Source organism: Salmo trutta, chromosome 4 (assembly GCF_901001165.1).
Source record: "Salmo trutta chromosome 4, fSalTru1.1, whole genome shotgun sequence".
In the NCBI taxonomy this organism is placed as follows: domain Eukaryota; kingdom Metazoa; phylum Chordata; class Actinopteri; order Salmoniformes; family Salmonidae; genus Salmo; species Salmo trutta.
This window is the reverse complement of record NC_042960.1, coordinates 10,213,714-10,227,556: the sequence shown is the minus strand read 5'-3', so window position 1 is coordinate 10,227,556 and position 13,843 is coordinate 10,213,714. Positions and strand designations below refer to the sequence as shown.

Genomic DNA, 13,843 nt, shown 5'->3' with positions numbered 1-13,843 from the left:
TCATAATACATTAGGCTACACCTCGTGCCAGAACAAGCTGCCTAATAGTAATATAGATTATACTTTTCTTTCTTCAAGCATGCATACAACATAAAATAATGATGCATACAACATTGTGTAAAATAATGAATAAGTCTAAAATGTTTGAATTGCCCACGGTCCTCTGAGAACAGAGCCACATGTCAAGATAAGAAGTGCATAGAGATTTAAACCAGACTTCCAATGAGTTCAATCACTCAATTTTCTCCATCTTTTGAGCCACATATTACATTTATTTTAAAATGTTGGGGTAAAGTGAAATTTACAAATCATTGAAATGACTTGCATTCATTTTTTGTCAAATTCATATTTTTTTTTTTTACAGTGTGGCTGTGTGGTTGAGTGTATAAAATGCCGATTAAATTCCAATGAAATGTACCATCTTACTACCCCAGAAGTCGGGGGTTCAATTCCCGCTTCCGCCTGTCCCACTGTCACTCCTTCTCTGTCTCCTGTTTCTAATCTGTCTAAAGAAAGCATTGAAAATATGAAGGTGGAATTCCACCAAAAAAATCCATATTCCCTTATCATCAATCAGGCTATAAACCATTTGCATTTCTTTACCATTTGATTGTATGAGAGGCACAGTCTGCAAAAATATTGTTCTGTGTTTTGATGCTACCTTTTACATGCACCGAAACCCCCAAAAAGTGTTTTCACAACATTCTCTTAAAAACACCAATATTCAGATTTAAGAACCACTTTGGTTGTTTCAGAGTACTTCTATTGTTTTAAACCACTTTCTGTGTATCATAACACTTGCATTAGGTTTATATTCAAACACCCTCCAAACACCAGATCTCAGGCTAGGTGCACTACCTTTCATGGTTTCATTACACAATCATAGTGTTTTGAGAATATTTTGACAGCGTATAATTTAACAGGACAATCCTCCTTTCTCTTTCTCTCTTAAATACACACACCTCCCTCTCACACCATCATCCACAGTGACATTGGAGAGGGCTGGGCTCCTCACACCTTCAGCAAGCTATCACTAGCAGCCAAAAAGGCATTACAGACCTGTCCTGACCTGTGGTGTAGTCATCACAGCTGTTGTGGAACCAGCACTAGACCACACTACACTTCAACACCATCACCCCCATCACCTTGGCGACATCAATAAATCATAACAGACCATTCTATGGACATCAGGGTTCAACCCAGTTCAACAGCAATTTTCACATGTGTAGAAACGGCATTTTTGATAGCATCAGCAATGCATGTCAAACTGACAGGGACAGGCCAAATAGTCTGACTGCATGAGTGCTCTGTTCTGCAGGCTAAACTTGGAGTGCATGCCCTGCTGCCCCAATGCCTGCTTATCATCTGATTCCAGATCCGTTTGACAAAAACATGACACACTCCGTTTGATTGTGGATGTGTGTGTGTCTACAGTACAGCACACACAGATGCCACCGCCTCCACCCAGCTGTGCTGAACACCCTGCCCATGGCACCACACTGCCAGCCTTCATTAGCCTGGCATCATACACCCCCTTTTTACTCACAATGTTACGCGTCATCCCGTGTGCGTGCGCGCGCGCGTGCGTGCAGCACCGACCCGACCTTATACATAATATCATATGCATACTGATGTTCTCAATATTGTATTGTACCATACCCGTAGAGATACCATGCATAATGTAGTGATCCATAATGATACTTCATCATGAATAACATTCAATGATGTTGTTTTGTAATATTCTGTGAACAAAATAGTAAACAGTCATGTGTAAGCTATGGCTGCTATAGTTTACACATGAGGCTGATCTGGACAGCAACTCGACAAGTAACATCTAATAAATTACAACAAATTGGATACATATTGCAGGATCGTGCTGTAATATGTCAATGAAACAGAGAGAGAGAGAGAGAGAGATGGGGGATGCTCATGCAGTAATGATGTTCCACATCAGTGCTTGTCTAATTTAAGCAATAGCGTGGCTCTGCTGGAACATTTATAGTAGCGAGTGGAATAATGCGCTGTCAGTCACCGATGCCGCGGGAGTCTGGGGCGGGCTCTCTCTATGCCCCGGTCTCCAAGACCGCTGAGATGTCTGTGAATGTGTCAAGAATCTGTACACCTACCGAGCGCTACCCCACATTACTGGTATTCCCACTTTAGAGTCGTATTTCAGAATTTACTATGCTCTCTTGTTGGTGTCGTTGCTAGGTCGGTAAAAACCTGCCCAGTTATGAGTAGTGAAGTCGATTAGTATTATGTGGGATTCCGAAACTGTTATGCGTTTGCGTTTACCGTGCGCCACGAGCCTGCCGCGTGTTGGATTGGGTCGACATCAGTTGGAGCACTGTCCACGGTGCTGAAAGTCAAGAGTCTTACCCTAAGTGGCGAACAGAGGCAGCTGAGGCGTTCCCGGGTATATGTATATGAAACTCAAATCTTGAGATGACGCGGAAAAGGCTGCAATCTGTAGCTGTATGGGGATTCTTCGCGTGGGAAATAGCTGTGTTGCTAAGGTAAGGGAGTTCGGCAGAAGCCAACATTACGCGGCTTGATTTACTCACACTGATTGTTGAAGTTCCCGAACTGTTTGATTAATGTTAGGTGCTTTGAGTGCGCCAATGATTTGAGTGCTTCGCAAATAGGCTATATGACCCTAAAACACTGGAAGCGTTCAATACGGAGTGGATTTTTCTCTCAAATTTGGGGATTGGGCTACAGGCACATTAGATATAAGAATCATATCAAGTACAACAGCCTCTAAGAGAGTCATCTATGCATGATGTCGTATCTCGACAAACAGACATGTGGTGATCCTTCTGCGAGGGATTATGGCCATTGCCCAACAAATCAGTCAGAAACGGTACGATCATGATGCACGCGCCCTTTAGTATTCGTGATAAGTGCATTACATTTCTGTCTGTATTAAATTTAGACCCTGTAAAATGCCTGCGTATTTCTCAAATCCCCGTTTCCCAGGAATTCGATCGGCATGCTCAGTGTCCTGATCTGATCCTGACGAGGATTTCTCTTCTCACTCTCTCAGTAACAGGTGCCGCAATCGAGAAATCTTATGGAATATATTTCTGGGCCGAGATCAAAGAAAAATCCGCTTGAATTATCCAAAGAAATTGTATGCATGCAATCCGAATGAGCATAATTAAATATATATATATATATATAACAGCTTATATGATTGACAGTTATTAACGATTAAACACTATTAAACACTATGGGCTATTGGATGTGAAGGTATTTGTAGATCAAGTTGTAACATAAGCTTTCTCACATAGAAGCAATCGTTATAGTGCAATTATGGTCCCAGCCATAGTCATTTGTTATGTAATACAACATGCTGGAGAGGCTGATGTGTTGGATATGGTAAAATATTAAGGCTTTAATATTAAAGCTTCTCTCTCTCTCAGATACATACACACGTGTGTCCAAGAAACATCATATAAAACATTGATAGATACAACAAAAGCCTTTTTCATGTTGATTCAACTCAAGCACAAACTCAAGTCTACTTACTATCTATCTAGAGAGCAGGTTACACATGAGCACCTACGCATGTCTGCTCCACCTACAGTGAGGGGAAAAAGTATTTGATCCCCTGCTGATTTTGTACGTTTGCCCACTGACAAAGAAATGATCAGTCTATAAATTTAATGGTAGGTTTATTAGAACAGTGAGAGACAGAATAACCACAAAAATATCCAGAAAAACCCATGTCAAAAATGTTATAAATGGATTTGCATTTTAATGAGGGAAATAAGTATTTGACCCCTCTGTTGGCAATCACAGAGGTCAGACGTTTCTTGTAGTTGGCCACCAGGTTTGCACACATCTCAGGAGGGATTTTGTCCCACTCCTCTTTGCAGATCTTCTCCAAGTCATTAAGGTTTCGAGGCTGATGTTTGGCAACTCGAACCTTCAGCTCCCTCCACAGATTTTCTATGGGATTAAGGTCTGGAGACTGGCTAGGCCACTCCAGGACCTTAATGTGCTTCTTCTTGAGCCACTCCTTTGTTGCCTTGGCCGTGTGTTTTGGGTCATTGTCATGCTGGAATACCCATCCACGACCCATTTTCAATGCCCTGGCTGAGGGAAGGACGTTCTCACCCAAGATTTGACAGTACATGGCCCCGTCCATCGTCCCTTTGATGCTGTGAAGCTGTCCTGTCCCCTTAGCAGAAAAACACCCCCAAAGCATAATGTTTCCACCTCCATGTTTGACGGTGGGGATGGTGTTCTTGGGGTCATAGGCAGCATTCCTCCTCCTCCAAACACGGCGAGTTGAGTTGATGCCAAAGAGCTCCATTTTGGTCTCATCTGACCACAACACTTTCACCCAGTTGTCCTCTGAATCATTCAGATGTTCATTGGCAAACTTCAGACGGGCATGTATATGTGCTTTCTTGAGCAGGGGGACCTTGCGGGCGCTGCAGGATTTCAGTCCTTCACGGCGTAGCGTGTTACCGATTGTTTTCTTGGTGACTATGGTCCCAGCTGCCTTGAGATCATTGACAAGATCCTCCCGTGTAGTTCTGGGCTGATTCCTCACCGTTCTCAGGATCATTGCAACTCCACGAGGTGAGATCTTGCATGGAGCCCCAGGCCGAGGGATATTGACAGTTCTTTTGTGTTTCTTCCATTTGCAAATAATCGCACCAACTGTTGTCACCTTCTCACCAAGCTGCTTGGCGATGGTCTTGTAGCCCATTCCAGCCTTGTGTAGGTCTACAATCTTGTCCCTGACATCCTTGGAGAGCTCTTTGGTCTTGGCCATGGTGGAGAGTTTGGAATCTGATTGATTGATTGCTTCTGTGGACAGGTGTCTTTTATACAGGTAACAAACTGAGATTAGGAGCGCTCCCTTTAAGAGTGTGCTCCTAATCTCGGCTCGTTACCTGTATAAAAGACACCTGGGAGCCAGAAATCTTTCTGATTGAGAGGGGGTCAAATAATTATTTCCCTCATTAAAATGCAAATCAATTTAACATTTTTGACATGCGTTTTTCTAGATTTTTTTGTTGTTATTCTGTCTCTCACTGTTCAAATAAACCTACCATTAAAATTATAGACTGATCATTTCTTTGTCAGTGGGCAAACGTACAAAATCAGCAGGGGATCAAATACTTTTTTCCCTCACTGTATGTTTGCTCAAGCCAAGTGCAGTGTTCAGATGTCAGTTTGGTTCATGTGTAACAAGTTTGACAGTCTACCCACCTCATAGGGCCATGTTAATTGACATTATGTCAGGTTTGACAAACAGCTATGCTACAGAGCAAACCGTCGGGCCCACTCATCTCTACGAAACACACGGCGTGTTGCAATATCTTGTTCGTTGTAAGCGGCCTGGACTCCCCTTTCAATAGCTACTCTCTCTCTCTAAGGATATCTCTAGCCCGCCCACTTCAATACTCTCTTCCCACTTCAATACTCTCTCCGGCTCTCATTCTTTCCCTGAGTCCTTCTCAACTAAGCACAGTACAACACCACAGAGGTAATGCAATTGCTGCAAAGTCTAATCCCACTCAAGCCGTGCAATCACCGCCACCAACACAAGTCTTCTCTCATTCAAAGGCCCCGTACATGCACCGTCGATCATCCTCCATTATTTAACGACGCAATGCATTATTCTCATGTGATGTGTCTGTGATAGTAATGGTCTTCTGCTGGCATCCCCCTGTATTGAATTATTGATATCATGGCTGTGTCCCGAATGGCACCGTAAGCGGTCAAAAGTGGTACATTATTTAGGCTATCGGGTACCATTTGGGATGCAGGCCGTGCCTGTTGCCATGTCCCTGACTGGCTCACACTGCAATGTGTATTGGTTTAGTGTCAGCTCAGAGTCCAAGGAGACTGGAGAGTTTTCTATCGGGTTTATCTATGGGCTGGGTCCCAGATGGCACCCTATTCTCTACATTGTGCACTACTTTTGGGCCCTGGTCAAAAGTAGTGCACTATGTAGGGTATGAGTGCCATTTGGGACTCAGATTATATGTGTAATTAGAATTCCGAGGATATATAGGTCAGATGCTTATTCTTGGTTGATGGGTCTAGGCTTTAAACACTGTTCTCCCTCATCTTCATTACTCTGGGCCTGCATGGCAGCCAGTCCATGTTGGAGCAGTTTACTTTCCCCTGTGGGTTTGTCACTTCACTTGAATGGCAAAAAGGACTCTTTGCACACTGTGTAGGGCAAGCTATGTACTTGCAAATGAAACATTTTTGGGAATGTCTGTCTATGTTTTGCTGGCCAGATAGAGCTTCATCAAGCAGACATTTCACTTGGGTACCTAGCCTACTGTTTGCAAAGCTTGCACTGTGCCGGGCATTGTGGTCCGCGAGGGGTGCTAGCTTTCCTCTAGAGCAGGCCCTTGTCCTGTACTATGGCAATGTGGAGCAACATGAGCAAACGGTCAGAAAGCATTGAAGCGGCATCAGACAGGGTTGTATAGTTGGTGGCAAGGGACAAGGTGAAGAGGGTAGGGGTAAGCTCTGGTAGGCACCATTTTAGAGGTAGTATTCCACTATAACGCTGTCTGTCATACCAGGGCTGGGAGAAGAGAGAGAGGTGACCTGGCAGGCAGCACGGGCAGGAGAAGTAGTGGATTCCATTTTTAGCACTCAAATAAAATAAAATCAAATTGTATTTGACACATGCGCCGTATACAACAGGTGTAGACCTTACTGTGAAATGCTTACTTACAAGCCCTGAACCAACAATGCAGTTTTAAGAAAATAGAGTTAAAGAAAATATTTACTAAATAAACTAAAGTAAAACATTTAAGTAACACAATAAAATAACAATGAGGCTATATACACCCTTGTACTTTTGCGGGTTTCCTGACAACTCGAGAAGACTCGACAAGAAAGAGATGTTTGAATCGCATCTCACATATCATTCTGCTCTGCTGGAAGTTGGCCTTGTAAGACTTTTGTCCTGCTTCTCAAGGTTGAATGACCTCCATCTGGGCTCTTATAGGATCTGTGTTTTGAATCCATGTCATTGCTGGACTGCTTACAAAATGGCAGTCTGAGGGAGAGGATGTTACAGGCAGACTGGAGTTTTGGGAGTGGGATTTTTAGAAAGCAGAGCTTTTAATATTTCACTGTAGATTTCATGCTTGGACTCATTCGTGTCCCCCCTGCGGACATTTAGGCAGGCAGTCACTATATTTTGGGGAGTAACTCATGTACACCAGGGTTTCCCAAACCTCTCCTGGAGTCAGCCTACTCCCAGCCATATTCCATAAGTATAGCTACATGGCTGTGTGTTCCTGAGGAGAGGTTTGGGGAACACTGATAAACACTAACTGATAGGCTTTTTCAGCCTAGCCTAGTGAATCATTAACTTAGAACAAAGAGTCTAAATCACTGATAAACGCAAACAGCTAGGCTTCTTCAGCCCAGCCTCGTGAGTCATTAACATAGAACAAAGAGTCTAAATCTCCAAATCCTCTGTCGGACAATCTGACATGATTGTCATCAGAACCCATGTGGTGTGTGCATCTACTGTGTGTCTATCCGCCCTCACCGACACAAACACACACACACACACACACGTTTGTTTGTATACTCCAATCCATCCCCCTGGGTTTAGTTTAACATGCGCTGTTTTACGTGCGCTGCTGTTCTGTACGTGCCTGCCTCTGTGGGGATTACTAAATGATCTTCGAGGTAAACAGCGAGTGTTCCCACGCCCCACCGGGCATTACCGTGCCAACCAGCGGGCGGCACACGCAGGCGGGCTACACCACGCAGAGAGAGCACACTGGAGGAAACCTATTAAAACTGTCATATATGGTAATGATAATATGCTCGTTCATCCTAAACGATTTACAGTTCAACACCTAGTCATATTTATACATGTGTCCAATGCAGGAATCAAGCATCATAGGGAGAGCCCACTGGAGGGAGCCTGTTCAATCTGTAATCTGATAATATCATATAATATGGTCGTTTAGCAGACGTTTTTACGCAAAGTGATTAACAGTTGAACATGTCATTATGTTTAGTGTCCCATGCAGGAAATCAAACCAAATCCCAGCTTTGGTATTGCAAACGAACACCATGCTCAGCCAAATATACAGAGGTCACTAAGAAGCACCTTCTTGACTGCTGTCACTCAACTTCATCTCTCTCCTTTTACTATTCAGCACAGACAGTTAAGGTCCTGTGTCGAGAGGGAGGTGTGCTGCTGTTAGTGGTGGGGGTCTTTTGAGAGGTCAGGTTTCTATTGTGCTCTAATGCGGAACTCTCTCTCTCTCTATCTGTCTCTCTGTCTCTCGCTCTTCCGTAACTCTCAGCATTCAGGGCATTATGATAAACTCCAAATTCACCGAAAGGAAGATCATTTTATTAATCAGATCTCCTAGGTTGATGATATTGAACATGTGGATGGATGGATGGATGGATGGATGGATAGATGGATGGATGTATGGACGGATGAACTGACTGACTGTGGTATTATCTGCTTTATAGGATGTGGGGGTGGTTATTGTTTATCTGACTACTTCAAATCAAATCAAATCAAATTTATTTATATAGCCCTTCGTACATCAGCTGAAATCTCAAAGTGCTGTACAGAAACCCAGCCTAAAACCCCAAACAGCAAGCAATGCATGTGAAAGAAGCACGGTGGCTGGGAAAAACTCCCTAGGAAAAACTCCTGAGAAAGGCCAAAAACCTAGGAAGAAACCTAGAGAGGAACCAGGCTATGAGGGGTGGCCAGTCCTCTTCTGGCTGTGCCGGGTGGATATTATAACAGAACATGGTCAAGATGTTAAAATGTTCGTAAATGACCAGCATGGTCAAATAATAATAATCATAGTAATTGTCGAGGGTGCAACAAGCACGTCCGGTGAACAGGTCAGGGTTCCGTAGCCGCAGGCAGAACAGTTGAAACTGGAGCAGCAGCATGGCCAGGTGGACTGGGGACAGCAAGGAGTCATCATGCCAGGTAGTCCTAGGGCTCAGGTCCTCCGAAAGAAAGAAAGAGAGAATTAGAGAGAGCATATTTACATTCACACAGGACACTGGATAAGACAAGAGAATACTCCAGATGTAACAGACTGACCCTAGCCCCCCGACACATAAACTACTGCAGCATAAATACTGGAGGCTGAGACAGGAGGGATCAGAAGACACTGTGGCCCCATCCGATGATACCCCCGGACAGGGCCAAACAGGCAGGATATAACCCCACCCACTTTGCCAAAGCACAGCCCCCACACCACTAGAGGGATATCTACAACCACCAACTTACCGTCCGAAGACAAGGCCGAGTATAGCCCACAAAGATGTCTGCCACGGCACAACCCAAGGGGGGGGGCGCCAACCCAGACAGGAAGACCACGTCAGTGGCTCAACCTACTCAAGTGACGCACCCCTCCCATGGACGGCATGGAAGAACACCAGTAAGTCAGTGACTCAGCCCCTGTAAAAGGGTTAGAGGCAGAGAATCCCAGTGGGAAGAGGGGAACCGACAAGGCAGAGACAGCAAGGGCGGTTCGTTGCTCCAGCCTTTCCGTTCACCTTCACACTCCTGGGCCAGACTATACTTAATCATAGGACCTACTGAAGAGATAAGTCTTCAGTAAAGACTTAAAGGTTGAGACTGAGTCTGCGTCTCTCACATGGGTAGGCAGACCATTCCATAAAAATGGAGCTCTATAGGAGAAAGCCCTACCTCCAGCCGTTTGCTTAGAAATTCTAGGGACAATTAGGAGGCCTGCGTCTTGTGACCGTAGCGTACGTGTAGGTATGTACGGCAGGACCAAATCGGAAAGATAGGTAGGAGCAAGCCCATGTAATGCTTTGTAGGTTAGCAGTAAAACCTTGAAATCAGCCCTTGCCTAAACAGGAAGCCAGTGTAGGGAAGCTAGCACTGGAGTAATATGATCAAATTTTTTGGTTCTAGTCAGGATTCTAGCAGCCGTATTTAGCACTAACTGAAGTTTGTTTAGTGCTTTATCCGGGTAGCCGGAAAGTAGAGCATTGCAGTAGTCGAGCCTAGAAGTAACAAAAGCATGGATTAATTTTTCTGCGTCATTTTTGGACAGAAAGTTTCTGATTTTTGCAATGTTACGTAGATGGAAAAAAGCTGTCCTTGAAGCAGTCTTGATATGTTCTTCAAAAGAGAGATCAGGGTCCAGAGTAACGCCGAGGTCCTTCACAGTTTTATTTGAGACGACTGTACAACCATCCAGATTAATTGTCAGATTCAACAGAAGATCTCTTTGTTTCTTGGGACCTAGGACAAGCATCTCTGTTTTGTCCGAGTTTAAAAGTAGAAAATTTGCAGCCATCCACTTCCTTATGTCTGAAACACAGGCTTCTAGCGAGGGCAATTTTGGGGCTTCACCATGTTTCATTGAAATGTACTTCACGGATTGAGGACTCACGACAAACAAGGACTGATGATTTTAGCAACAAAAACAGTATCATATATCAATCCCTCCCACTCCTCTGTGTCTCATTGTTTGTTTGAGAGTACATTTCCCATCCTCTAGCTGATAAGAACATAACGTATTGGATGATCTCTACTAACAGAGCTTTGACCAATGGTAATACTGTACAGTAATGTGTTGTTGGCTGGAAGATACCTTTAACCATTTAACCCCTATTTGGTGTAAAATTCTAAGTGGAAATGTCAGAGCAACCCTTAGGGACTCTGGAATTGGTGTCAATTATCTGGAATCGCTTTGGCTACGCTTACACAGGCAGCACAATTCTGTATTTTTCTTCACTTATCGCTGACCAGCTAGCAAGTGTCTTCACTGATATTTTCAACCTCTCCCTGACCCAGTCTGTGATACCTGCATGTTTCAAGCAGACCACCATAGACCCTGTGCCCGAGAACGCCAAGGTAACCTGTCTAAATGACTATCGCCCCGTAGCACTCACATCTGTAGCCATGAAATGCTTTAAACGGCTGGTCATGGCTCACATTAACGCAATCGTCCCAGATACCCCACTCCAATTTGCATACCGCCCCAACAGATCCACAGATGACGCAATCTCTATTCCACTCCACACTGCCCTCTCCCACCTGGACAAAATTAACCTATGTGAGAAGGCTGTTCATTGACTACAGCTCACCGTTCAATCACTAAGCTAAGGACCCTGGAACCGAACACCTCCCCCTGCAACTGGATCCTGGACTTCCTGACAGGCCGTCCCCAGGTGCTGAGAGTAGGCAAACACCTCCGCCACGCTGACCCTCAACACGGGGGCCCGCCGAGCTCCCTGCCATCCATCACCTCTATACTAGGCGGTGTCAGAAGGAAGCCCTAAAAATTGTCAAAAATTCTCTCTGCAACTGCACTGCAAGTGGTACCAATGCACCAAGTCTGGAACCAACAGAAACCTGACCAGCTTATATCCCCAAGCCATCAGACCGCTAAATAGTTAAATAGTTAACCAAATAGCTACCTGGACTAACTTTTTTGACTCATCACATACTGTCACGTTCATGATGAGAGACGGACCAAGGCGCAGCGTGAGTTGAGTTCCACATCTTTAATATACAGTGAAACTTCCACAAAACAATAACCAAACAACGAAACGTGACTTAACTGGTGCAACAAGCACATACACAAAACAATATCCCACAAGGCAGGTGGGAACAGGGAACCCTTAAGTATGATCCCCAATTAGAGACAACGAACATCAGCTTTCTCTAATTGGGAACCATACCAAGAGCACCAACATAGAAATAAAAAGACTAGAACACCCCCCTAGACACGCTCTGACCAAAACACCATAGAGAACCAAGGGCTCTCTATGGTCAGGGCGTGACAGTACCCCCCCCCCCAAAGGTGCGGACTCCGGCCGCAAAACCTGAAAACAAATGGGGAGGGTAGGGGGGGGCCTGGTGTCAGTGGCAGTTCCGGTGCGGGTCGTAGCCCCCGCCCAGACCCCGGATCTGGCCATGGCGCCGGGCTGAATGCCGTGCCTGGACTGGGCACCGGCGCAGAGGAAGGCTCCAGCCTTGGAGCGGGACTGGGCGCCGTGCCTGGACTGGGCACTGGCGCAGAGGAAGGCTCCTGCCATGGAGCGGGACTGGCCACAGTGCCTGGACTCTCCGGACCGTTGACCATCACTGGAAGCTCCGGGCCGTTGACCGTCACTGGAAGCTCTGGGCCGTTGACCGTCACTGGAGGCTCCGGGCCATTGACCGTCACTTGAGGCTCCGGACCGTTGACCGTTGCTGGAAGCTCCGGACTGTGAACCGTTGCTGGAAGTTCCAGACTGTGAACCGTCGCTGGAATATCCAGACTGTGAACCGTCGCTGGAAGCTCTGGACTGTGAACCGTCGCTGGAAGCTCTGGACTGTGAACCGTCGCTGGAAGCTCTGGACTGTGAACCATCGCTGGAAGCTCTGGACTGTGAACCGTCGCTGGTGGTTCCGGGCTTTAGAGGCGTACTGGAGGCCTAGTGTGTGGAGCCGGCACAGGACGTATCAGGCTGGGGAGGCGCACTGGAGGCCTGATGCGTGGAGCTGCTACAGGTGTCACCGGACTGGTGACACGCACTTCAGGGCGAGTGCGGGGAGCAGGCACAGGACGTACCGGACTGGGGAGGCGCACTGGAGGCCTGGTGCGTGGAGCCGGCACAGGTGGCATCGGACTGGTGACACGCACTTCAGGGTAAGTGCGGGGAGCTGACACAGGATGTTCCGGACTGGGGAGGCGCACTGGAGGCCTGGTGCGTGGAGCCGGCACAGGTGGTACCGGACTGGTGACACGCACTTCAGGGTGAGTGCGGCGAGCTGGCACAGCATGTACCGAACTGGGGAGGCGCACTGGAGGCCTGGTGCGTGGAGCCGGCACAGGTGGCATCGGACTGGTGACACGCACTTCAGGGTAAGTGCGGGGAGCTGACACAGGATGTTCCGGACTGGGGAGGCGCACTGGAGGCCTGGTGCGTGGAGCCGGCACAGGTGGTACCGGACTGGTGACACGCACTTCAGGGTGAGTGCGGCGAGCTGGCACAGGATGTACCGAACTGGGGAGGCGCACTGGAGGCCTGGTGCGTGGAGCCGGCACAGGTGGTACCGGACTGGTGACACGCACTTCAGGGAGGGTGCGGAGAGCTGGCCCATGACGCACCAGATTGCTGACAGGATCTTCAGGTCTAATGTTGTGCAGAACACACTTGACCAACATCTCTCTCTCTCCCAACTTCTCCATTGCCTCCCTGACGGTCTCTGGCTCTTTAGGATGAGTGTGGGGATCTGGCACAGGACGTACCGGACTGGGGAGGCGCACTTGAGGCCAGATGCGTGACGCCGGCACAGGTTTCACCGGACTGATGACACGCTCCTCCAAACGCCTGCGTTGCCTCATACTCCTAGCTAACCCCATTCTCCTGTATCCTTCCTCACACTGTTCCATCGACTCCCAGGCGGGCTCTGGCACTCCCCTTGGGTCGACCGACCACTTCTCTATCGCCTCCCTGACGGTCTCTGGCTCTTCCCTCTGCTCAGCCGCCAGCTCCATGTGCCCCCCCCCAAAAAAAAAAATCTTGGGGTTTCTGTGGCCGCCGTCCCCGGCGTCGTCGCTGTCCTTCCATGCTCCTTTGCTACTCCTGCCAAGGAAGGATCTCCTGTCCTCCCATGATCTCCTCCCAGGTCCAACTCACTTTTCCCATCGTGGCACGCTGCTTGGTCCTTGTTTGGTGGGATATTCTGTCACGTTCGTGATGAGAGACGGACCAAGGCGCAGCGTGAGTTGAGTTCCACATCTTTAATATACAGTGAAACTTCCACAAAACAATAACCAAACAACGAAACGTGATTTAACTGGTGCAACAAGCACATACACAAAAC

General features: G+C 46.9%; 1 protein-coding gene across 1 annotated transcript in view; it reads left to right on the top strand.

The window, feature by feature from the left end:
* The first annotated feature begins 2,053 nt into the window (after positions 1–2,053).
* LOC115191826 (glycine receptor subunit alpha-3-like) overlaps positions 2,054–13,843 on the top strand; it is a 97,575-nt gene continuing 85,785 nt past the window's right edge. The window contains exon 1 of the mRNA XM_029749766.1: positions 2,054–2,516. Coding sequence (XP_029605626.1) covers positions 2,446–2,516 — 71 coding nt within the window. The 5' untranslated portion in view covers positions 2,054–2,445. The remainder of the gene's footprint in view (positions 2,517–13,843) is intronic.